General features: G+C 36.2%; 1 protein-coding gene across 1 annotated transcript; it reads left to right on the top strand.

The window, feature by feature from the left end:
- Nucleotides 1-15,221: 15,221 nt before the first annotated feature.
- Nucleotides 15,222-16,184, top strand: LOC132364444 (keratin-associated protein 26-1-like; the record flags this gene model as incomplete). Its single annotated transcript, XM_059920010.1, has 2 exons — nt 15,222-15,669; nt 15,967-16,184. Coding segments are annotated over 2 exons (666 nt in total), but the record flags the coding sequence as incomplete, so codon positions are not given.
- Between the last annotated feature and the right edge of the window lie 11,714 nt (nt 16,185-27,898).

Genomic DNA, 27,898 nt, shown 5'->3' with positions numbered 1-27,898 from the left:
CTTTTATTAATTTGATTCTAATTATTTACCAATCACTGTGTACATATACTTCATCATTTTAAACTCAAACCACCCAGTTGGATAAGTACTATTTTTTAATTTCCATTTATTTTTCAGTGAAGATGAAGACACAGATAAATTAAATAGGTTGTCCAAGATAATACAGATAGTAAATGTGTAGCCAGGATTTTAATCCTGTGAGTTGGACTTCAGAGTTTGAGCTATAAGTTTTGACTACCTGATTATATTAGATTTTTTTTTTTTTTTGTCACTAGACTAGCTGAAACATGGGTAAAAGTCTCTATGTCATATGGAAGGTCTGCATACAGAATTTGATTGAAAATTTTTGGTCTGGTATATTACATTGTTGTGAGTCTACAGAGGCTACAGTTAGAGAAGTAAGTATAGTTGATTGGATGGTTCATTTGTAACTCAGGAATAAATGCAAGAAAGGAATTATGCATATTTCATTGTAGTCTGTAAAATGTTATAGATTTTCAACATGTTAGAAAAGAGCATGACCTTCAAATCATATGAAACTGACATAGCCTAGGTGTCAAGGAAGGTGTTTGGATGGTATGGAGTCAGATTTTTCTAAAACATGAGATCCATGGTCTGAATGTTGTTAGCAATTCTGTTTTTCATACCCATTAGTCCTTACCTGTTTTTAGTTAAATAATTATCCTTTTGAAAATGTTGAGCTCATCATAAACACTAATGGGATAAGAGAGAGTATTTTGTTCCATGTTGCATCAGAGTCACTGACACCTTTCCTGAAGCCAAAATAGTCTTCTCTAGTTCTGTTTCCCATTTCTACCTTCAGAGAATTCCTATTACACCCTCAGTTAGAAATTCTTTCATGTCAGGAACTGTTCCATATTCTTGCCCTAGGACCCAAACAGAAAGAATGATAATTGATTGAAAAAAAAAAGCTAAGAAAAGAACAACCAACCAACACAAAGCAAAAGCACTCTACTTCTTTGGACAATTGATAACTCATCACTACTAGTTATATCGAGCAATGGCTCTGTTAAGCAATAAAATATACCATAGGCAGATAGGTACAAATAGACTAAACACTTAAAAATTAAATTTTGAATTAAAAAATACCTTTTTGTGGTTGTGTAGTACTAAGTCATTTGCCTGACTTTTACATAATTTTTTCTGGCTTTATGAAAACAAATTCATGAATGACATTCAAAGAGAGTTATTCCTTGGAGGCAAGAGGCAAAACCAATGTGGTTGCATCCAGACACAAGAACAAAGAAATCTCAAAGGTAAATACTGAAAATGGTCCATAACTATTCTTCCATCTCTCAATATGGTACTGCTTCAAGTCCAGGGCCAATGCCCTGGCAGGAGTTCAGTAACTACTAATTGTCAAAGATAATGAGAATAGAATACTGAAAATTCAATAAAAGGCTAAGAATAACACCTCCCCATAGCAGTTCATTGCCTTGTCACTATTGCTTCATGGACTGTAGCATGCTCTTTATTTAAATTGAATGTGCAGATTGTAACACTTGGATTTAAAAGCTCTCTTCCACCATAAATCCTGTCAACCTTTACAGTAGGGTTATTTATTTATTTATTTATTATTTTTTATTCTTTTTAACATCTTTATTGGAGTATAATTGCTTTACAATGGTGTGTTAGTTTCTGCTTTATAACAAAGTGAATCAGTTATACATATACATATGTTCCCATATCTCTTCCCTATTGCGTCTCCCTCCCTCCCACCCTCCCTATCCCACCCCTCTAGGTGGTCACAAACCACCGAGCTGATCTCCCTGTGCTATGCGGCTGCTTCCCACTAGCTATCTATTTTACGTTTGGTAGTGTATATATGTCCATGCCACTCTCTCACTTTGTCACAGCTTACCCTTCCTCCTCCCCATATCCTCAAGTCCATTCTCTACTAGGTCTGTGTCTTTATTCCCATACAGTAGGGTTATTAACTGTTGTTGTTGTTTCCCCTTGGAATGAGCTACATTCACTCTGACACTCTCTATGTGAGGAAACCGATGTAATAATGCATGTTGAGATTCTCAAGAACAAAGTGTCTTCCTCTGGACTTCATATTTTATTAAATGAAGCTACAGGAGAAAGTGAAAGAAATACATTTAAAATTTTAGCTATATTGATACTCACAAGTGGTCTACTGTATTTATTTAATGATTGGATTTACAGTAAATCATAGTAAAGTTTTGTAATGATCACAGGTGTACTTACCATATTAAAATCAGAATATCCATTACTACTGAGTGAAATATTTTTCAGAAATCTTTCTCAGGAAACAGAAACAGACATCATTGTAGTTCTTTCATTTTCAAGTCTATATTTGTTCAGCAGATTGTTTAAAGTGGGCCTGCTCCCATTTCCTGTCTCCCAGATGCTGCAGCTGATGGTGGCTTGGTCCCCGGGAGTCTGGTTTAATTTCCTGCAGTAAATGACTATGGTGATCAAACACTGATCTTGAGATGGTACTGGAGGGACTTCTAATGTAAGGCCAGCTCTCTGGGGCCCTCAGGCTACGAACAGAATGCTAAGCAATCCAAAAAAAAATATGCTACACTCTGACCCACGAGCCACTCTGGAGGACAAATACCATCCGGAACTGTGTTCTGTTCTGAAACATGTCCAGTCAGGGTTGTGTCTCCCATACATCCATCAGGTAGCTGAGTGAAATGCTGAAGTCCCTAAGTATTTGTTGTAAAGGCCAATTGCTCATTTGTACATGAATTCTTCTTATCGTACCTCATTGCTGTCACAGTTACATTTTCATAGAATCAGAATTATTTCTAAATGTTTAAGAGATGTTTAATGGGCTTCACTTATCATACAGTTAGTAAATATTCTTGCCGAGGTTATGTGATTTACTTAAGCAGCGTCACGGCTAGAACTCAGGCCTAGTGACTCTCATTCTGTTGCCCCACTGGCCATAATCCAAAGTATCCCTTGTGAGAAATTTATTTAAAATATTTAAATGTACTAAGCACAATAATTTTAATGACCCCTACATGTACATTAAAGGCCACACATAACACATAAAAAACCTTTACTGGATCATAAGTGTGGCCTATCTTAAATTAATATGGCAGATGTAATAAACATTAATCTATCCTCAGATTTTTAAGTATTTTTTAATGAAGGTTGGAATATTGTTTTTCTAAATTCATGGTTTGCTGAATGGTAAATAAGACCATAATTTCTTTATTTTTGAGACTCAGTGGGTACTTTTCTATGGTTGTAATTAGTCACATTTCCTGACTTCTAAATAACTGAGTTATGTTTATCAACATTTTTGAAACTGTGAGTCAGAATAAAGCTTGCACTGGATGCCAATGCTCATCACTTAAAAACTTCTAGAAGTCACAGCACAAGAGGGAAATAGCACTAAGTGTAGGTAATTTCCTTAGAATCCACACTAAGATCATCTTGTCTTTCAATAATTGCTCAGCTAAAAACTACAGCTGTCATTCCCTCAGAGGTTATTGCCATGTTCCTTGTCCCCTCTAGTAACTCTTCCTCCATGTGATCTTCAGAGGTGTTGAAGCTGAATCTGACCTCTGTACCCTGACATGGAATTAAATCTCAAAGACAGAGTTTTGGGTGAAGTAGAAAAGAATAGATTTCTTGCTTTGCCAGGCAAAGGGGGCCACAGCAAGCTAATGCCCTCAAAACTGTGTGTCCCAACCTGGGGGGGCGGGGTAGTGAGAAGTTTTTTTGGTTTTTTTTTAAAGGTTTTTAAAAATTATTTATTTATTTATTTTTGGTTCTGTTGGGTCTTCGTTTCTGTGCAAGGGCTTTCTCTAGTTGCGGCAAGCAGGGGCCACTCTTCATCGCGGTGCGCGGGCCTCTCACTATCGCGGCCTCTCCTGATGCTGAGCACAGGCTCCAGACGCGCAGGCTCAGTAGTTGTGGCTCACGGGCCTAGTCGCTCTGCGGCATGTGGGATCCTCCCAGACCAGGGCTCGAACCCGTGTCCCCTGCATTGGCAGGCGGACTCTCAACCACTGTGCCACCCCAGGGAAGCCCGAGAAGTTTTATAGTAATAGTTCAAAGAGGGTGTGATCAACTCGTGGACAAGCTTCTGACTGGTTGGTGGTGAGGTAAGTGGGGGTCAGCATCATCAACCTTCTGGTTCCAACCGGTCTGGGGTCGACATGCTTGTGGGCAGTGTACTATACTTTACTGTTATTTTCTCCCACCTGGTGGTGGTTTCAGTATCTACAAGACAGCTCAAAGATATTGTGATGCATATCCCTTGATGGTGCACCAGGGCCCTGCCCCAAGGCTGCACTACTGTTTCTTTTGACTGCCTGTCCCTCATCTCCACATCCCTTCCCTTCCCTAATTAGCAACTCTTTGAATCTGCTGGTTGGAACTCAGGGAAGGTCATGGAGGCTGAATAAAACCTATTTCCTGTAATCAAGAAATGGGGGACACAGAAAGGCTTTTGTACCCAGAAGCCCCACAGGGTCCTGCTCTGTATCAGTGTCCTCTGCTTAGCAAGTGGCAGTCATGGCAGAACCCAGCTCTTGAAGGACTGCCAAGAAACTGGAGGGGATGCACCAACTGCCAACCGGCATGCCTGTACACAGCTCCTGTGAAACCACGTCCTACACCTTCCTGCTGGTGGTATGTTCAGAGCCTGCCATACAATCATCGCCTGCCTTTATCTTCTGAGGTCTTTAGTCCCTACTATCCAGCAACCTGCACTCAAAACGTTGGGCTACACGGACAGTACAAGGCTACCTACAAGGTCTCATGGCTACACATCCCTGGGCTGTTACTTATGGCTCATCCATGACGGAGGTTCAGCAGTGCTGACCCCTAGTGGAGTGCTTTTGCTTGTGAACAAATGAGCTACATTATTCAACAACTTTTGCCCCTGAGTTCCATATCTTACACTTGGAGGTGTTTTGAGTAATCCCTCATAGTTGCCAATTCCTAAATAAAGTACCTAAACAGTACTACTTAGCTTGGTTGAGAGAGGTGGGCTCTCTTTTTAAAGATATGTTATATGGCTACATTGTTTTAAAGAAAAATTTGCTATACCCAACTATTGCTTCACTATTGACTGTTTATTAACTAAGCCATGATTTACCATTGTTCCTTTAATTTGTCAGTTTTTTTTAATGTCCTTTAAGTTTTTAAGATATGTTTTCAATATGGCATCAAGCTGCTTACTTCATCTTCTGATAACTTTGATTGATTTCTACTAGTGACTGCTGCATAAATTTGTCATCATTATTTCCATATTATTATGATTATTGTATTTCTATTAAAAATTTCTGTCTTAATAAATGATTGCTAAAACAAATAGAGTTAGGTAGGACATTGCAGTGCCACAGTTTCAGCTAGAAAGGAGAAACTGGCCAGAAAGGGCAATAAGAACCATAAAATGTCCAAGATTTTACCCTATTTGCAAGCTAACAGGATAGCCTGTCACAGCTTCTTGGATGCTGGCAGAAGACATGCAACACCTGGATCAGAGAAAAAGACTTTATTATTCGTGGCAATAGCAGAGGCAGAGTGTTAGCCTTTGCAGCAATTTCCTGAGCCTCAATTCACAAAGGCCAGTAGTAAGACGGCCAGATGATATCTGTATACGTAGTGAGTTGTTTTATAGGAGAGGAATCTTGAACTCAGGAAGCCTGAATCATGGACATGAGAATGGACAATAAACATGCCTGTCACTTGCCCCAGAGAGAAATACTACATCTATTTTCCAAGGCTGTTTGCTATACAAATGTTCTTGCAAAGATAATTCAGAACAGAGGGAACCAGTGACTGCTCTAAAGACAGGCAGAAATGCAAGAGACCTATGGGGACCTTTTCCCCTCAATATCCAACACGTCTCTACACTGCACTGCTTCTGTTGCTGAAATATTGGCTTCCCTGTTCACTGAGGCCAAACAGAAATATGGAGACAGGGATTTTGGAGGAAGAGAGAGATGGCTTCATTTTTCTGCCAGGCAGAAGGGAAGACACAGCAGGCTAGCGCCTCAAGAACTGTGTCTCCCCTCCTTGGGAATCAGGGAAGATGTTATATGTGGGGCTCGCTATCCGGGGTATATGATAAGGATCAAAGTAGTGAACGTCTTGCATTCTTCCTTTCCTTTGCATTATTTCAAAACAGTCATAGCTATCATCAGGCCGCCTGGAAATTGGTGTCCGGCAGTCTGGTAATTGCGTCTGTTTGCCTCTGGTTTATCGGCCAGTGATCTTGTTTCTGAAATGCAAAAACTATAAGGGGTGATTTGTTATGAGGAACGTATAGAATGTAAGTGCTGGGACATAATAAGGTTAGGGAATGAGAGGCCCAGGATGTAACTCACACAGAGTTAGGGGTGATAGGTGCCAAATGTAAATTACATAGTGTCAGGGAGTGAGGTTAGCTTTGTAAGTACAAATCTAGTTACTACAGATTAGTGACAGTTAAAGTAAAACAAGGAGTGATTAACACTTTCAGGCCAGATTATGTTTCTTCTCTAGCCTGTTCACTCTTCCCTTTATTTTCCTTGTTCTCAGGGAAGGGAAAACTTCAGTTCTACTTTTGCTACAACACTTCTCATGAATTTTCCTGTGAGTATGTCATTCCACTGGCTACTCTGATTAATCTGACCAACAGAGGTTACAAGCAAATCTATTCAATATGTCTTCCTCTGTATTTCAGTAAAGTTACTATTAATAGGTCCCCAAGCAGCATTAAATGGGTAGAGACTCCCTTTGACAAAGATTCCAATCATCAGTCACGGGATCCTGTAGCTGAAAGGGGTCCCAAACCTACTAGCACGTCTATACATACAGTTCTTCACAATCAAGGGGAATCTCCTTTGGAATTGACAGAATGGGGAAGTATAGGCCTATAACACTTGAAACAACAAAGGTACATTGAATGGACCCAAAAGGCCCCACCTACAAGGTCACAGTATCTTCTCTTTCTTTCAGTTTCTTCATTTCTTTAATTTTTTGTATGAAGATTAAAACCTGAAGTCAGTTCATTCATGCCCAAGTCTAATGTTGAAATGCTAGGTATTGGATGATTACTATGAAATGTAATGTTTTATTTATCATAAAATTAGGTCTTCCATAGTCTTAGTGATGTTTCATATCATTATCAAGGAACTTACTGATTTAGGACTTTTTTTAAGGTAAAGGACCATTTGCTACATAATCCAATCCACAAGTATTTTAGATAGGAAAGAGTCCTCCATTTTTTTTTTTTTTTTTTTTCCCCAGAATGGACCTGAATTTCTCTGGAGAAGAACTCTTGGTGATATAAGGTAGATGAGAATGGAACATATCTCCTTTTCCTACTTCCAACATGAAAAAAATATATATATATGGTTACTATTTATGGTAACCAATTCCCAGGTTTTCAGAGTATTTCATCACAGATTAATTTACCTGAATATAAAATAAGACCATCTCTAGAGGTATTAGTCAAGGAAAGAGATGAGAGGTTTTAAAATATTATGAGAAAACCTCTAGGAAAATAAAAAACCTCTTCAGCTTGGGGAAAAAGAAAGCAAGAAACTACTCTATCAGAACCGTGGAATAGCCTGTTATAGAGACCAGGATAAAGACCTGAATCAATTAAATATCAGTCTTTTAGCTGAAGAAGAGTGATTCTCTATATTTTATGAAGTGTTATAAAATAATGCTTCAGAGGAGAAAAGGTTTTAGGGAACTCAGAGTCTTCATTTGTCCCTGCTGTTCTCTCTGGCAGGACAAAGGTTTTCTAGAGCCAAACTCCCAGAAAGCAACTATTGATTTTAGTGGGACTGCTGAGCTGCTGACGAGTCATAGCATTGCTATTTTGATCTCATGTTCTATTAAAAACAAACAAACAAAAAGCAACTAGAAAACCTTTACACTCTAAAATGATAATTTTTTTCTTATAAAATCTTTTTTCTGGAGTTCCTATGTGCCTAGAGAGTCTGGGGTAAAAAGTAACCAGGAGAGGTGCTTATGCTATGTGAGGAAATAGCTGAACAAGGGTCTTCTGTGACCAGGAGGTGAACTGAATACCCTTGGCTGTAAAGTGCATTATATGGGAAAAATCCAAGACAAGCACTCTAAGAGACCTATGCCTCTTTCTTTCTAGGAGGTTTAGAGTAAATCTTTGCTTTCACTGTGAAAAGCTCTCAAAGAACCAAAAACAACGATTAGTTCTAATTTATAAAACTAATGACCAAAAGGTCGAAGATATACATATACATCCAATGAACAGATTAGGAAACATCGGAAAGTATGACTTAAGACAGACTCTGCCAGTTCCTGATAAATTTTCCTTAACAGCCATTTACCATCACATACATTGAACTACATGCAAGTCTTCAATTTGATATAAACCTATAATGGAAAAGAATCCAAAGAAGAATATATATATATATATGTAACTGAATAATTTCTCTGTACACCAGAAACTAACACATTGTAAATCAACTATACTTCAATAAAAAAAGAAACATTTAAGATAAAGTAAGAGATATTAAAGTGCACTAATCGAATAGAGAAAAAATTGACTAAAGCATTTTCATTCATTTCTAAAATAAATGTTTACAAAAAACAGTGAGCACGTTTAGCAATACAAAGCATGTTTAGCAATACAGTGGGCACTTTTAGCAATACAAACATAAATAAGGCTATAATGTCTTTAATATAATTATTACTGAGAAGCAAAAAATAAGATGTATACTGAATAAAATATAAGGTACGAAATGATTAATATAATAGGAGATAGGTAATGTAGAAATGAGTTCAAAGGGAAAAGAAATTACTTCTGCTTGGGCAGAACAGAAGGTGTCCTGGTAGTTGTTATGTTTGACTTGAACTGTGAAGAATAAGTAGGATATGGGTAAGGAGAGACAGGGTAGAAAAGCATCTAAGAAGCAAAGAGGAAACCAGCAATTTTAGTGAGTCATTCATTTTCAGTAAATACTGAGAATGGCAAATAGAGTCATCCAAAAAAAAAAAAAAAAAAAAAACCCGAAAGACTTATGATTAGCAATGTATGTTTTTTGGACCCATATTATGAATAGCTTTGAATGACAATTTAGAGATCTTTGATTTTTTTTTTTTTTTTTTTTTTTTTGTGGGCAATAGAGAAGTGTTCAAGATAAGTGCAACCAAGGAAGAGACATTACCTGAGCTAAATTTCACTGTTAATCTCATCTTCGAGAATATGATAGAGATAGAAGTATTAATGAGGATAGTTTTATAAGTTTAAACCCATGTGACTAAGAGAATATGGTACCATAAGCAGATATAAAGTTCATGGGAGGAGGAATCAACTTGGGAGAAATCACTGTGTACATATAAATATTTAATTTGAAGTTTAAGGTGCCCCAGTGGAATGATCTAGAAGACAATTGCAAATGCAGGTACAGATATCAGGAAAGAGAGCAAGCCTATAATTATTAATTCAGAAGAATTCATGTAGAGCTATTAATCGTATGCTTAAGATTAATGAATGCAGATTGGTAAGAATGCAGAAGAAGAAGAGGCTTAAGAAGGATCATATTCTGGGGAATAGAAGGAGAAAAGGGAAGTAGATAAAGACAAAACAGGTATTCCATGGAACAGAAATAGAACCTTGAGATTAGAGCATTGCTGAAATAGAAGGAGAACAATGTTTCAGAATAGAAAGTATACACAGCAATGTCAAATGTGCCATGGAGTTCAGAACGAGGGCCAAGATAGCCGTTGGGTAGGGAATTAATCATGGGTGATCTTTAAGATAACAGCTTGAAATGTTGGTGAGGATAGAAATTAGATTTCAAGAAAAAAAAAATGAGTGGAGAAAATAGAGGCAAAGAAATCTTTAAGACACGAGGTTGTATTTCTTAGATACAACATCAAAAACACAATCTGTAAATAAAAATTAATAAATTGAACTTCATCAAAATTAAAAATATCTGCTCTTCAAAAAGTCACTATTACAGGAATAAAAAGACAAGCCACAGACTGTTAGGGAATATTTTTAGGTCATATATCTAATAAAGGAGTTGTATTTAAAATATTTAAAGAACACTCCAAACTCAACAATAAGAAAGCAAACAACCCAATAGAAAAATGTACAAAACATGGAGCAGTTTATTAAAGAAATTATAAAATAAGCAATGATGGAAAATGGAAAATAAGCAATGCCTATGCTCAGAATCATCAGTCACTAGTAATTTAAAACCACAGTGAAATACTACTATATACAGTTAATAGAATGACTAAAATTTTTAAAACTGTACCTATACCAAATGTTAGAAAAAAACCTGAAACAACTTGAACTCCTATACACTGCTGGTGGGAATATAAAATGATGCAGTCACTTTGGAAAACAGTCTGTTCCTTAAAAGTTAAACATTGACCTATCATATGATCACATCATTCCACTCAGTGTCTGCCCAAGAGAATTGAATGCATGTGTCCATTGAAAAACCTGTATCCAAATGTTCATAGCATATTTGTGTTTGTAGTTTCCAAAAACTGCACACAACCCAATTGTCCATCAACTTATGAGTAGATAAACATATTATATTATATCCATATCATGGAACACTGAACAGCAATTCAAGGAACAACTACACCATGGATGAATCTCAAAATAAGTATTCTTAGTGAAAGAAAGAAAAAAAGAATATATGCTCTACAATTTCATTTCATTTAATAAAGTGTTAGAAAATACAAACTAACCCAAAATGGCAGAAGGAAGATTAATGGTTGCCTGGGGATGGGGTAGGGGTGGAGTGAGGTGGAGAAGGCTAGAAGGGAAGGACTACATGGGTCATAAGGAGATTTTTGGGGAGTGATGAATATGATTATTATCTTGATTTGGATTTAAACAAATGTCAAAACTTATCAAACTGTACTCTTTAAATATTCTCAACTTATTGTACATCAATTATATGTGCAATATTGTACATCAATTATCAATAAAGCTGATAAAATATATTGGCAAAGAGAGGAAATCGAAACATTTGAATAGGGATGCTGTGTGGATTAAATCAGTTAATATGTGTAAAACCATGTCTGGTATGCAATAAGGACTCAGTAAATAGTAGCTAATAAGGTGAAAGAGACACAATACAAGGATTAAATATGAATTGTGGAAGGGGTACCTCCACCTACACTGTCTTTAATACAGGTATGAAAGGATTCAAACAATTTTCTAACATCATGGAGGGAAAGTTCTTGCGTATGAATAAAGTAGGAATGAGTGTAGCAAATTTTGTTCAAATCATGTATAAGCCATACTTTCCATACTCAAGAATATTAGAGTAAAAATTCAGTTGAAAGTAGATTACAGCCTGACGACTTTATCAGTTACCCCAAACTCTACATTACTTAATTCTTTCAATTGATTATAATTTTGTGATTTTACACATGGCATCCAACAGGGGGTGCTAAAATTAGAACACTTCATTATGTTGCAGATTGCAGTGTACTGACTTCAGATAATTAACTGGTTGTCTTCTCTAAACCAAGTTAAGATGAATACTAATCAGAATATTAGGATGGGCAGGAGAAAAAAAGCTCGACAGAAGGGTGTTCAGTCCACCTGAATCTCTTTCTGTCTTCATGTTCTTTTATATTCCTTGAAAGTTGACTTTCCCTGGTGAAAATGGATAGACTAAGTAATGACTAAGTAATGGTCAATTTTTATTTGATAAAGAAAATCTAAGTTATATTTTGTGAATGCTATATTTATTAAGGATCAACTAAGTTTCTCCACATGCATTGAGAATAATGATCACGCCTACCTGAACGGGATGTAGTGAGGATTAAATCAGTTAATACATGTAAAGCACTTAGAACAATGTCTGGTATATAATAAGGACTTAGTAAATAATAGCTAATAAGTGTGCTGTAATATATTCAGAAAATAAGTCATGGAAAAAGAATGTTTTTCTTGCAATGCAAAGAAAGGAGTGTGTGTGTGCGTGTTTTCACACATACACACGCACACTCCTTTCTTTGCATTGCAAGAAACAGTGGGTTTTCCCTCTTTCCAATCTGTGCTGCAATTTAATCATAGCTCTCTCTTCTTGAAATCAGTTACTGGATCACTGTGCCTGTAGGACAAAATCTTAACTACTTCCTTGATGATTGAATTAGATTTAGCATGTGAATCTTAGTTTACTTACTACAACTTGCCTGTAAGAACCCTCCACTGAAAACACGGTCAACATTTTTTTTTTCTGTCTTTATACATTTTGCCACAGCCTGAATTGTCTTCATATTCTCCTAAACACCTGTCATTCCCTTGCATCCCTCAAAATTAATATCAAAAGCCAACTTTAGGTAAAGCCCGTGAACAACGTTTGCCCTTCTCCATATACCATTTATAGAACTTATTAAACAGTGACATGGATTGTGTATACATCTTATCACATGTATAAGATTGGATGTGTCTGGAAGCAGAAATCAATAGTATCTTGGTATCACTGTCAACGTCTATCATGTTTTTCACATACAAAATGTTCAATAAATATTTGTTGAATGAATGAGTGAATACAAGGGAGTCATTTATTGGCATAAATTTATTGTTGCAATGCTCTGAGGATTCTTTGTGTCCAAGAAAAAGGGAAAATCAGGGTTGCTTTTTCTAGAGCAGGAGAGGTAAAGACCCCTAGTTCATTGAAGAAAAAGCAACAAAGTGGGTAAATCTGGAGGAACACACAGGATACCCAGTTCCTCAGTCCCTCCCTGGGCTCTTGCATCAGAAGAGCCTGAAACATGTAGTTTATAAAAGCTTACTAATGAGGTACCTGCTGTTATGTCTGCGTGAGCTGTACTTTTATACTGAGAGAGTCATTATCAAAAAATGTCAGTTCAACATTTGTTATTTTAGGGGACAACTTACATTCAAGGCACCTCTAATTTTTGAAATCCATGAATATTTTTGCAGTGTTACCTACTCACAACAGAAAAATGAGAGTCTCGTGGAGGTGCTCTAAAGGAATTAAACCCAAGGTGGTACTCTTTGGAATGGGTTAAGAATTCCAAAGCAAGAAAATTAATTATTCTGCTATAGTGTTTTGCAGTTTACACGTACTTTTTCTTACATCTCAACATATCCTAAAATGACACTGAAAATAGACATAAATATTTCTGTTGTTTCATGAAAGGATACTGAGAGTGACTGGGGCTCAGAGTGATTATGCAAATTGCCCAGGGTCACCCAGTTAGTAAATGATGGTATCAACGTATCTCTATATACTGCCATACTGGATAATGGGAAATAAAACATTTTAGGGGTCAAGGACCACCAAACAAATGTTCAAATGTTTGAACCCCCTTTGTTTAAATGTTTCTCTTCACATCAAAACTTTCTATATCTCAATTTTTCTCATATGAATACTTGAAATTTTAAAATTTACTGTAAAGAATTGTGAGGATAAATTGACATTACACATGTGGGTATGCACACTTCAAGGTGTTGTCCAGAATAGACACTACTACATATACATACATACACACAAATATATTGATGTACTTATGATGCAGATGTTGGACTCTCGCTTATAAACAAGAAGAGCAGGCATAAAGAGCATTGACCTATAAAATTGATAAGCATTCAATTAAATATGGCTATACTTATTACTAACGCCATTCAGCTGAAGCATCCAGGATTTCACAAGAGGACTCTTGCAATGTGTACAAACAGTATCATGTGATGAAAGCTGGCAGGGTGGGTAGTGGAGTGAGGGGGGACTCCTCAAACACATCAGGTACAAATCGTCAAAGGGTAATGTTCTCTGACCTAAAATACTGAGATAATTTCAACATGTTAGCCCAGAACCTCAGAGACCATATCATTTTCTTTTCCTATTTCTATCCCTGGTAGTAAAATAGTCCTGTATTGGCTCACAGAGAAATTAATCTTCTATTTCACAGATTCTACTCCAGGACAGAGGGAAAATTAATAAGCATATCCACTGAACATAAAAATAGAAGAAAGGGCTGTGATTTACGTTGAATTTTTAGCTAAAGGGAATTGGTACTTAGATCCAGTAGATAATTAATTTTTTTTTTTTAAATAGCACTTGGAGCCACTAGATATGTTGGTATATGAAAACTACAGTGGGATAGTTGAGGCTAAACACAATCATGCCTCATTTAAACAAATTTTTACCAGAAAATATATCCCCAAATAACCTTCAAGTATTCATACTTGGGAAAACTCTACATTTATTTTGATGCTATTGCCCATGTACAGCAGTTTAAATGTTTCTCTTTGGAAACTGCCATCAGAATCAATGTAAAAAGCAAAACCAAATCCATTTCTATGTCTTAATCATTGTTCTAATTTCTTTTTTTTTTAACCAAGAACATTAGTTTTCAGTTGGAACATGAGTAACCATGAAATGATAAGCCTATAATAAGTATGAAAAATGTCATGTTGTATCATTTTTTTAAAGGGGTTTTACTTATTTGCTTCTGTTTGCAGTAAGATCCATAATTTAAACAGCCCAATTTATTTATTTGTATTAAGAATACACATAAATCAAACTTTCAACTTGACTCAATTTATTTATTGAAATGAATAAAATGAGCATGACTTTTTTAAAAAAGATATTTCAGTGGGGAGTCATTTTCCACCGGGATTCTAAAATAGAGCAAAGCACAAATTTCGGCACATTGAAATTTTCTACAGTATACTATTTTTAGACTCTCTCTGCCCCAAATCTTATAGGTTATAGGATTTTTCATTCTTTTATGACATAATTGCTTTCAAGTTTTTTACCTTTGGCAATTTTCAAAAAGCACAGAATTCCCCCTCAAAGAGAGATAATTTGCCATTGTTTTAAAGAAGTTCGTTACCACTCTTCAAGTCCATTTCAAGACAGGAGTTCTAAGAATGTTTATGTAGTGGCGGTTAAAATTAGAAGAAGTAAATGACCTTTAAAATACCTGTTTAGGTTGGATACTTTAAGAAGCAGAGGTACTATGAAAATTCCGTCACACTGCTTTATAGATATACTTAATCAATGGAAGGCATTGCAAGGAGCACCCAGTGTTATGGGAGGTGGAGGCACCACTTCCTGGGCTATAATAGAGTTCTGATGCCATCTCAGGCAACAAGGAGGAAGAGAGTCTGTACAGAATCACCACCTTCTGTGGGTATTTCAGGGAGCAAGCCGAATGAGAAACTTGAAACACTCACTTCTTTCAAATCAACCGCTGCCTGCTCTTGAAATCTCACTGTGCCTTGTCACAACTACTGCTCTGGAAACTACAGCTTGGGAACCCTCAGAAATGCCCGTCATGTTCCTCCTCCCTCCTCCATTGCTCTCTGCTCTACGAATGTGAGCGGTGGGGATGTTCTCTGCTTGCCCAGCAGCTGTCAAGACCATACCTGGCTCCTGAACAATGGCCAAGAGACCTGCAGTGAACCTACCAGCTGCCAGCTGGTCAACTGTGAGCCCAGCAACTGTGAAACTTCCAGCTGCCCTTCCTCTGGTTGCTATGTGCCCAGACCCTGCCAAGGCACCCGTTTTCTTCCTGCTTCTTCTTACATCTCTGGATCCTGCTTCCCAGTATGCTATAGACCTCTGAGCTATGTGTCTAGCAGCTGCCAACCCCCGAGCCTCCTCACTTATGGATGCCGCCCCTTGGGTTATTTGCCTGGTGGTCCTCATCCCCACAGCATTACCCACTGTAATGCTTTTCTCCCTTGATCCACTGAAATTGTCTTTTTATACATTTACCCTTTCTATTATCCCTGTCATCACTCAAGTTGGGTTGTGTTCCCCTTTGGTGAATACATACATTTCTTACTGCCATCTTGACTCCTATCTGCAGTGTCTTCTCTTTAGCTTGAATACTGTGTTTAGAGTTAATACTCCTAAAATTAATTTCATCATATGACTCTTACTCAAAAATGTCAGTAACTCTCTTTCGCCCACAGAGAATTGTCCAAACACTTGATTTGCCCTCCTCTACTTCCCAATAGAGATTCTGTATATTTGCTTCATGTCTCCAATTACTCCATATCTGCCCTCATTTCATATCATCTCCTTGTTCACCCTACCCTTCCTCTCCTTTGGGATAATTCTTTTGGCATTGTATCCAGCAGCCTCAGACCTCTGCGTCCTCTCTTCAGTGGATGTCAGCCTCTGACACATGTGTTTAGTACTTGCCATCCATCTTGCTTTGCCTGGGGAGGCCTGTAACTTCCTTATTCCAGCTAATAATCACGCTGAAGATCCAAGACAAAAATTTAAACTCCATGGACTTTTGCTTCTTTGTTCCTAGTATGTAGTGACTGCTTTTTCTTGATTTTCCTGTGCCTGATCTAATGAAAGCTGTTCCTTTCACATTTCTATCTTTTCTTTCATCTCTCCTTGCCATAAAATTATTTGGTTTAGAATGCTATTCAATGTCGCTCAGGTGTGGGAAGAATTTATCCGGTTTGGGTTGTAATAAATGAGTTTAAGTCAGAACTAAGAATCTGGTTCTTCAGTTTGTCTTTCATTATTTTAACACACACATGGCCAACCTCAACTCCCTGCAGAAGTAGCTAGGACATGGTACACTCAACCATATGTTTTTATCTCACAGTAGGGGAATAGCCTGATGTTTTATTCCTCAAGCTGATTTATAGATCTCTGATATCTCTGATCCTACATACTTAAGTGACCCAAAAAGCCCTTGGTGGAAGTTATATTGAAAAGACAAGATTAAGAATGATCTCCTTATCTTTCTCTTCCAGTGGACATACTTCGACCAGAATGTCCTTTCTGATTGCAAACTGAATCATATTTCACTCTTGCTTAAGTCTTTGATGGCTTCTTATGATCTATTCCTATAAAATGAAAATACAGACCCCTTATCATGACATCTGTTTTTTTTTTTTTCATTGCCTTTCTCCCTCCCACTTCTTTGGCTTCATCTTCTCAGTATTGCAAATTCTAAGCTCCTATGATTCTACTTACACATAGTTCCCCAACATGCTGCTCTTTATAAGCATCCACCCTTTTGCATGCCATCATCAAGACCAGGATGAACTTCTGATCTATCTATCCTGAAGACTCATAGTCACTTTTAAAAACACAGCCCAACTTTATTAAACTGTTAATTTATTCAGTAAAATTTTTATTACTTCCTTACTACATCCCAAGCCATCCTGTGACAGGCACAAGAGATACAGAGGTGAATAAGACAAACTTGAACTATCTCAGTATTTACCAGAAGTCACACACTATGGGACATATCTGTATTAAAGGTACAATTTTTTCCTCATTCAACATAAAATGTGTAGGGGTATATATTTCAAAAAATAAAGTAAGGGACTTCCCTGGTGGTCCAGTGGTTAAGACTCCTTGCTTCCAATGCAGGGGGTGCAGGTTCAATCCCTGGCCAGGGAACTAAGATCCTACATGCCGTGGGGCATAGCCAAAAATAAATAAATAAATAAACAAACAAAACCAAAAAAAGTGCTGCTTTATCAGCAAACAGAAGTAGAATTTTAATAAATAAATAAATAAAATAAAACTAAAGTGAAAAGACATGAATGTTCACCTTTTTGAGGAACTGTAATATTTAGGAACTTTGTCAGTGTGCAAGAAAGACAATGTTCTCTAGATGTTAACTAGTGGTTGTTCCCTTTAAAGAAGGCATGTGCCTCTGGTTCTCGGAACCCATCTCTACTTAATGGATCTTCTGACATGGAAGCTGAATGTTGGTTTCTCTTACCACAGTGTTCATGCTACTGTTTCAAAACCCATTCTAGTTCATTATTTTGCCTTACTTGCCTGGCTCTCCTAGATATTTTGAGTTTGTGACATCTGTAGCCTTTATTTTTTGAAGCTTTTCCCAGGCCCTCTCCTTGCCCCTTACCCTAATGAGTAAATCACACCTTGACTTAGCTTTCCTTTTATCTCAGACATATTTCTGTTGCTGATCTTGTTGGACTGATTATTTTTTAAAATAATTTTAAATGAGATTTTAGTTGAAATGTGACATATATATGAATTTGTACACAAATCATTACTTCACAGATGTAGCCTTTATTCTGACCTCTAACCCATATATTAGTTTTGCCTGTTTTTGAACTTTAAAATGAAATTATATAGTATCTACCAATTTGTCTTGGGCTTCTTTATTAAATATTGTGTTTGTGTGATTCTTCCATGCTATTAAACATACCAGTAGTCTGTTTATTTTCCTTTATGTATAATATTCAAGGTACTAAAACACCAAACTGTATTTATTCATTCTGCTGTTGCTGATCAGAAGGGCTGTTTCAAGCTTGGATCTGTTAGAAATAATGTATAAAATACTATTTTATTCTTGTACATATCTTTTGATATACAAATGGAGATATTTCTATTGGGTAATATATTTAGGAGTAAAGTTGACAAATTGTAGGAAACGTGCCTGTTCAGCTTTATTTTATACCATGACAAAGTTATGCCCTGTAGTTATACCAATATTGATTTCTACTCTCAAAAGCATAAGAATTCCAGTTGCTTTACATCCTCATCCATATTTATAATTGATAGTTCTTTTAAGTTTAGCCATTCTAGTGAGTATGTAGTTATAACAAATAGTGGCTTTATTTTGAATTTCTCTGATGATTCATCAGGTTGAGAACATTTTTAAAATGCTTCTGGCCATTTGAATATTATTTGTGTGTGTGCATGTGTGTGTGTGTGTGTGTGTGTGTGTGTGTGTGTGTGTAGTAGAGATTCAGGTCCTTAGCTCATGGTTTTAGTTGGTTGTCTGTTTTTAGGATGCGAAGAGTTTTTCATGTAGTCCATATATTAGGTCTTTGTTGGAGATATATATATTTAATATCTTCTCCCATATCACTGCCTGCCTTTTCACTTAATCATGCCTTTAGACTGGTACAAGTTCCTTACTTTAAGTTAGTCCAATTTATCAATCTTTTATTTATGGTTAGTACTTTTTTGTCCTTATTAAGAAAATTAATGAAGATACTGTATGATAACTTTAGAAAATGTTTTTGTTTTCCTTTCAACATTTAAATATACCATCAATGTGAAATTGATGTGTGTTTTTGTGTGTGTGTGTCTTATGGGCCAAAATTGCAGTTGATCCAGCACCATCTCCTAAAAACCTGCTCCATTTTCTACTGCAGTTCAATGCCCTTGGTACATAAATCAAGTATCTATATATGGGTGTGTCAATATCTAGACTGTTTATTCTGTTCTATTCACTATTTGTCTATTTTTACATCAATGTCATGCTTAATTTTTCATTGTTTTATTTGTATTTCTGAACTCTTCTCCAGAATTTGAGCTCTTTGAAGGTTCCTTTTGGTCAATATATGACTAGGCTTTCTGTAAAGGTTTGTTGATTTGAGTTTAAATAAATTATGTTTTGGGTCAGATGGTAGTGAAATCTAGGGAAAGTGGTATTTAGATTTAGGATAGTACTGATGAGAAATTCTACATGTTGTATTTTTTTTCCATTTGGAGTTTTATTCTGTGTGGGTGGAGACAAATATTCACTTCTCATCTCCCCATAATTCAAAATTCTAAGAGCTGGATAATTAAGGGACATTTTATATCCAATATTCCATGACTAGATAGGACTTGCTGATAGTTACACATTAGCCCACATGTGATAATTTTGTGTTGCCAGCTGTGGGTCATGTTTCTTATTTAATTAATTTAATTACTTTAATATCTGGCAAGGTAGTGATAATTGTTCCTAATTTAGCCAAGATCACACAGATTGTAAATTACTGATCTGAGATTTATTTCCAAGTTTTCTCAAAGCGTATGTTTCTCTAGTAAGCTACATTATGATTACAGTACAAAATTTTGTTTACTTTAGCCAACTAATTCCAGAGCAATATATTGATATTAGCTGATATTTATTGACTTCTAGCTTCATAGATATATTTCCTCTGGCTAAAATAAGTGGAGGATAGGTATATAAGCTCTTTTTTCCACAAAAAATTAAAAATTATTTATTAACGTCTAAGCACCAATATGTTGATTGTGATTAACCCTCTGGGTATAGTTATCTTTAAACTGGATATCAGAGGATTACCTTCCTTCTGTCAAACCATGAACTCAAATAATATATTGTCCTTCTTTAATGAACTCCAATCAAGACAGCACTTTGGGTCTCCATCAAAACCAAGCATGAAGCATTGTCCCTGGAGTTCAAAATCAGAGAGAATCATCTTTTCCTTATCTTGCCTAAGATAGACTGAAGAAAATTAAATATTTACACTTGAATAATAATTAGGTTAGGCTTTAAAGCAGTACACATAAGGAAAAAAATGTAGGGTTAGTCTAACAGATTGTTCAGATATTTTGAGCTGAGATTTTGGAATCTGAGACTTTACTCAAAGCTTAATTCTGAATAATCATTTCTCAACATAGAGAGTAGTTTCTTTCTTCTCCACTGAGACATAATTTTTCTTAGGAACATTTTTTAAAAATTAGAGAAGGTGAAGCCATTGGGGGTGACTCTTAAGGAATGTATGGACTTCCAGTTTCAGCTCCAACATGTAAAGAGCTTAGAAGTCATCCCTTCTGTCTAAAACAAGAAAAAGTTGAACAACTTGAAAATCAGTGAGTTTTCCTGAAATCATCAGAGAGCTGAAGGAAATTATATATGTCAGAAGCTCAGTTCCTCATAAAGAAAGGATGAACAGTGGAGATAATCTCTTTAATTTTCCTTATTCTTAATTGATCCAAAAGAAATGTATGCAGTAGCATGACTACTTAATCATTGTTCTTTTCATCATTTAAATTATTCAACCAGTCTCTTGCTTTGTTTTTTTAATATATAGTCCCTGAAATGATTGAAAAAATCTATTTAAATAAAATAACTGTTTCAAATTAACAACTCAATATTTCAGTGTATCATTTGATTAATACATTTGCATCACTTGAAGTCACTTCAGTGTGCATAATCGTTCAGTAAATAATAAGGAATTTCTATTACATGCCAACTTCTGTAAAGGGTGATGGAGATGCAGTGATAAACAAGACAGATACTATCCCTTCCTTTATGGAGGTTACACATTATCTGGGGGAGTAACAGAAAATAAGAGTAAACACTGATAAAGATATGGTACTATTAGAGTGAATAAGGTAGTATAAAGGGAGTGAAATGGTATTATAAATGGAGGGGGCAGCTACTTTCAGCAAAGTCAGAGGCATTTTGTCTTTTAAAGAATGACACATGAATTGTAACTAGAAGGATTAGGAGAGCATCCTGTGATAAACTGAAGCAGGTGTGTTCTAGGCAGGGAGAACAAGATCAAAAGCACAAACTTGGAGAGTATTCAGGACAGGAGGCTGGTGTGAATGGAGGGTAGTGAGTGATTTGAGAGTAGTACCAGAATTGACCAATATATTCAATGTATTAGACACTTTTGCCAACAACAGGGCCATCAAATCTCTCAGGTATGTTTAAAATGTATTTAACAAGCATTCGTTGTTTTCCAAAAACAGGGTAAACACAGCCAGATGGGCCTCCAATTAGAGATGAATATTTCATCTATACTTATCATGAATCATAGCATCTTGCTGAGACAGTAAGACTCAAAGTTCTTCATATTACATAAGAAAGACTGATTCTCTCACAAGACGATCTTTTTTTAAAATTAATTTTTATTGGAGTATAGTTGATTTACCATGTTGTGTTAGTTTCTGCTGTACAGCAAAGTGAATCAGTTATACATGTATATATATCCTCTTTTCTTAGATTATTTTCCCATACAGGTCTTTACAGTAGAGTTCCCTGTGCTATATAGTAGGTCCTTATTAGTTATCTATTATTAGTTATCTATTTTATATATAGTATATATATATACTATATTTATCTATCTATCTATTATTAGTTATCTGTTTTATATATAGTAGTGTGTATATGTCAATCCCAATCTCCCAATTTATCCCTCCCCTTTTCCCCCTTGGTAACCATAAGTTTGTTTTCTACATCTGTGACTCTATTTCTGTTTTGTAAATAAGTTTATTTGTACCATTTTTTTAGATTCCACATATAAGTGATAACATATATTTGTCTTTCTCTGTCTGACTTACTTCACTCAGTATGACAATCTCAAGGTCCATCCATGTTGCTGCAAATGGCATTATTTCATTCTTTTTTATGACTAAGTAATATTCCATTGTATATATGTACCACATCTTCTTTATCCATTCATCTCTCAATGGACATTTAGGTTGCTTCCATGTCCAGGAAGACAATCTTTAAAAATAATTTGCAACCATAAATATTAGTATTTGTTAATCAGTCATTAATCTAGTGTTTCATTGGAGTAACTCTAGGTTGACCTAAGATTTTGTAGGGTACACACCACTGAGGAGGAGAAGCAGGAAATCCAGTAAGAAATTTTTCTTTGTGAAATGCCAGCAGCCATGCAGGGATGAGCAACAGTATTCTCCTCTAGATGTTTTAACATCATCTATTACTTCTATTCATGCATTTGTTTCACCAGATGAATAAAAATAGAACAGCAGAGTTTGAACTTTCAGATAGCTCCTTTGTAGCTATTAGGTGACAGAGAATATATAATGTGTGTAACTCTCAAACCAATAAAAACAAGAAGCATAGCAAATTTGAGATTATAGTACAAGATATGGAAGTGCCCTTCCTAGCCAAGTAAGGAAATGTAGTTATTTTTCTCTTGCAATGTCCAGTATCTTACAAATTTGGTTATTGACCTTCCGTAGAAAGCTACTTAACCAATATCTTAACAAACACCTTGCTCATCTTTTGAAGGTTAACGAATCACAAAAAGTATATACTGAGATGTGAAAGTAACCCTAATTGTAAGCTTCAAAACAAATATTTAAAAGAAAACATTCTTAATTCTGTAACTTTTCTGACGGCGCTTAAATATTTGCTTAACATTTTTCAACGTCCAAGGACTTTTCTTCTCTCAAATTATTTGGATATTTCTGCTCCTTTTTACTGTGTGCATTACTTTTTTGTATAGAAAATTGCTCAGCATATTTTAATGCACTCTTTTGTCATTTCTTATGTCATTATTGCTAATATGTTCACCATGATCATTTTTCTATTTTTGGTTGTGTATATAGATTCTCAAATTTTAGGTTGTACATTGAGAGGAAAGCAGGTTGTTTTACCTCCTACTTATCTAGCTTGTGCTGGGAAATATCTAAAAATGAAAACTAAAAATCTACTTACAAAATACATGAGGTTATTGGTACTCTGAAGTATCTAGCAATGGCCTTTTAAAATAGGATTAATTAGGAAAAATCCTGTGGGTAGTGAAAGCATCCATGTCCTATGCATACTCTAACATTTTCGTATTGTGGAAAATAGTGACTTTTTCCAAGTGGGTGAGTGCCCTTTGTGTGACATCTGGGCCTCCAGGATGTCATGAGAAGACAGTTTACTGCCCATGAGGAACCTACATAATTGTCACATGTAAAACATGCTGCTAGTGAGAGGCTGTAGGATGAACTTACAGAAAAGCTTCCAAGTTCATATTCCAACAAGGGTGGATGAAGAACAGCACTTCTGTATAGACAGAATAGTGTCAAACATGTCACTTTGATAAAGGTCCCTCACTTGAATCCAGAGAAGCAATGCTGCAAATTGGACATTTGGTATATAGATCTGTCAATCAGATGCTAGAATTTTTCAGTATTAGAAAAGTAATCCAAACAAACTTTATATAGTAATTTAAGCTAACCTTAGGATCATTAAACTCTGTGGTCCCTCAAAAAATTTAATCTTAACTCAGAAAATTTCTTAAAGTCCCATGTAAATTCATCTAAATGTGAATTTAATAATAAGCACCATATCATTATTTAATGCCTTATTGCAGAACATACGATAGTGCCAAGCATTTAAAAATTTACCTGTGAACGAATGTGATATTGAACACATGACGTTTTGCTTTCTTAATTACAGCCATGCTGACCAGCTCTATCACAATGTGTATGTCAAATTACTTAGCAAAACGTAACTTATTTTTTGAACAGAAACTGTTACATTCAAATGATCCTATGAAATAGGCCCACATGAAAATTTAGAACAATAGAAAATTAAATTATAGGAGCTCATACTTCCATATGCACAAGTCTCAGTTATCATTTTTGAAGCATTTGTTCGACTTTAATCAGCTCATTTTAGACATGAACCTATAAAGTTTCTTAACTCACAGTGAGTACTGGATCACAGGTGTCTTAGCTTTGTATTTCTTCTACAATTGTCTTATATTCTCATCTAAAATTCAGACACATTACTATTCTCTGGAAAAAAAATCTCAAAATAATATATTTTATTCTTTGAATATTTTCATCTTTTGGCAATTATTTAGAAATTAAAGGAAGGGTTATAAGGATTGCACTATAGGATATATTTAAGTGAGCAGAATCGACCATAGACTAGGTTTTCTTCTGAATACAAACCGGAGCTTTATTGAAAACTGTTAAAATCCTTTTATTTCTATGACAAAGAAATTGAGTTTACTTAATAAGGCATCTTGCATAGAACCTTCAGAGGAACAATTTAGCTTTATCTATGCACTTAAGGTCAACGGTTTCAGAGGCAAATTGAGAGGACACAAAAAATATTTTGCTGCTTCTCTTTCTATTTTTTTTAAAATTCCGTATGTGAGTACAAACCACCTTTGTTTCCGAATATAAATAGACCATTGTCAGATCTAACTACACAGTAGAAAAGAAAGATTACACAAAGAAATATTATGTGGCTTACACATAACACATTGCCTGTTCCTGTTTTTGCTAACAGCAGTTGTATTGATGAGTCCTCATTCTCCATTAAAACAGAAGCGTACTTTCCATTATCTTTATGGAATTCTTATTGGTTGATAAATATCTGGTATCGCCAAGTCAGCATGAGCTGCATCTCTGGAGGTGATGATGGCCTGCAAGATATATCTATAATACAAATTTATGAATTGATTACAGAACTTTCTCAATTGCAGGGTGAAAAGACTGCTATATTTTAAAGCATACTTGATGTCTTGTTTCTTGTAGAAAACCCTAGTCTCTCTTACTTTATTTATTATTAGGTTAAAGCAGTGCAGTACACACAGTGCTTCTGTTTTCTTTCTAGTGGTGTGGGGAGAGGGTGGAAAAGAAGAAAGACAAAGATGGGGTGGCTTGAAAGGGAAAAAAAAGGTTGCCCAGCGATAGAATCTGAAACTATGTTGATGAAATACAACTTCATATCTTTGCTTCAAATTGTATCTCCAAATGCATTCATTCAACATCATGTATTCAATAAATATCTTTGAGTTGTTATTATATGAAGGACACTATTCTAGGTGCTGACCACAATTTATTTGCTTGGGTGCCTTTACTACTGAATCTTCTCTGTCTAAACAGGAAGTTTAGTTACCACGTGAATGCTTTGGCATCTGGAAGCAAAACTCAAATAAAGCTTAAATCTGATGTGTTACTCTGCAAACTATCCACCAAATGTCAAAGAAATTTGATATGTGTTTGGTGTTGGGGAGTATTTTCCAAAAAAGATGAAATTTGCCGAAAGTTGCATGAAAGCTTTCACTGGCAATGGACGCCTTTCAATGGAAAAGAGTTTCTGTCTTAAGAACCTCTGGAATGCAATGAGATTGTTTTTATTAAATGTAAGCACAGCTAATCAGTGACTTTGAGAATTGGTGGATGCCTAGGGGATTTTCCTGACCAGTGGATCCCTGACCAGGCTTTGTAGAGACATCTGCAAGGTAAATCAGGTTCTTGGGTCCAATTACAACTCTCTGAATATAAGCCTCTAACTGGTAAGTCCAATAATCTGCTTTATTTTTTTCCCTAAAAGCTCACCATATTTTCAAAGCAAAGTTTTGTTTGGCAATAAACAATCTAAACTATCCTTTCTAGATGCTTATGTTTTTCTGGGTTCTTAGAATAAGATCTCATGTTATGAAATATGCTTAACAAATGATAGTAAAATTAACAATCAAGATCGAAAAACTAGGAAGATGAACAAATAATTAAATATACCAAAATAGGAAGTCTCACCAGTCATCTAAAAATGCATATTAGATTAATAATAAAATGTTATTTCCCATGTCAAATTGGCAAAAATAAATAATGGTAGCAATTCCAAAGGTACTGAGGTTTTGGTGAATCAGATACTCATTTTATTAGAAGTGTGAATTTGGAAACATGTATCAAAAGCCTTTAAAATATAGTGTGGGGACTTCCCTGGTGGTGCAGTGGTTAAGAATCCACCTGCCAATGCAGGGGACACTGGTTCAAGTCCTTGTCCGGGAAGATCCCACATGCCGCGGAGCAACTAAGCCCTTGCGCCACAGCTACTGAACCTGCGCTCTAGAGCCCGCGAGCCACAACTACTGAGCCCGCGCACCTAGAGCCCGTGCTCTGCAACAAGAGAAGCCACTGTAATGAGAAATCTGTGCACCGCAATGAAGAGAAGCCCCTGCTCACCGCAACTAGAGAAAGCCCGCACACAGCAACGAAGACCCAACACAGCTAAAAATAAATAAAATAAATAAATTTATTTAAAAAAATATATAGTGTGATGTAAGTTAGAATATTTTTATGAAATAATAAACTAAACAGGAGTAAAGCAGAAAGATGAGCAGCCTCCAAACAAATCTTCGTGAATTCACCAGTTGTCATGGGGATCTATGAAAATATTTGCAAAATCTTTCAGGGTTTTGGAAAAATCTTTACCTCAGGCAGTGAGTATTCCAATTAATTTGAATTTTACATGCCAGATTTTTCAAATGGGAGGATTTACATGTGGATATAATCTGGATATAATTTTAGAATACGTGCAACAGTTTATTTTAGAGTTTAATTTACAAAATGCCATCATATTGTGTATATTTATATATATTTTTAAAATTACTTATTTATTTATTTATTTATTTATGGCTGTGTTGGGTCTCTGTTTCTGTGCGAGGGCTTTCTCTAGTTGTGGCAAGCGGGGGCCACTCTTCATCACCGTGCACGGGCCTCTCACTATCGCGGCCTCTCTTGTTGCGGAGCACAGGCTCCAGGCACGCAGGCTCAGTAATTGTGGCTCACGGGCCCAGCTGCTCCGCGGCATGTGGGATCCTCCCAGACCAGGACCTGAACCCGTGTCCCCTGCACTGGCAGGCAGATTCTCAACCACTGCACCACCAGGGAAGCCCACACATTGTGTATATTTTTCTCATTTTGCTGACAACCAGAATTGTGAAAACTTCAAGGATGAGAAGTCATTCTTGCTTCGGGAGCCACTAGCCTATTCTTTGTTGTTTGTTTATGGATAAGAACACTTACTATGCTCTCCCTCCCTTCTTGCACCATATCCTGGAGAAGGAATTCCATGTCAGCTATTTATAACCCTCACACTTTGCTGGAAGTAATCAGAATGAGGGTAATATCTGGGACAGGAGTGTTTGAAAATACAAGTAAAACTTTATGAGAAGATTAGAGGGTATTTTCACTGGCATCTGAACAACTACTAATAAAATGCTATCAAGTAAAAAATCTGCAAGACAAGAAATGAGTATGTGTATGGAACTCCTGGAAAGCAGTAGGGGTACATAGAAAATTTACTTAGAAGGAGACAATCACATTTGAGGAAATTTCTATAACTCTTCTGAAACTCAGTCTGTTAACTTCATGTCTTTCAATAACTGCCGCTCTGGAAATGATAACACTGTTCTTTTGGGAGTCATTGCTGTACTCCTTTTTTCTTATCTGTTGTGCTCTGCTCTGGAAGAGTGATCTGTGGAGGTGCCCTCTGCTTAATCAGTAGCTGTCAACCTGGCTCCTGGACTACTGCCCAGAGCCCTGTGGTGAGCCAACCAGCTGCCAACCAGCCAAATGCGGGCCCAGCAACTGTGAAATCTCTTGATAGCTTTCCGCTGACTGCCATGTTTCTAGACCTGCAGAAACTGACT

Source organism: Balaenoptera ricei, chromosome 4 (genome assembly GCF_028023285.1).
Source record: "Balaenoptera ricei isolate mBalRic1 chromosome 4, mBalRic1.hap2, whole genome shotgun sequence".
NCBI lineage: Eukaryota > Metazoa > Chordata > Mammalia > Artiodactyla > Balaenopteridae > Balaenoptera > Balaenoptera ricei.
The sequence above is the reverse complement of the archived record's forward strand: the minus strand, read 5'-3'. Positions and strand labels throughout refer to the sequence as shown.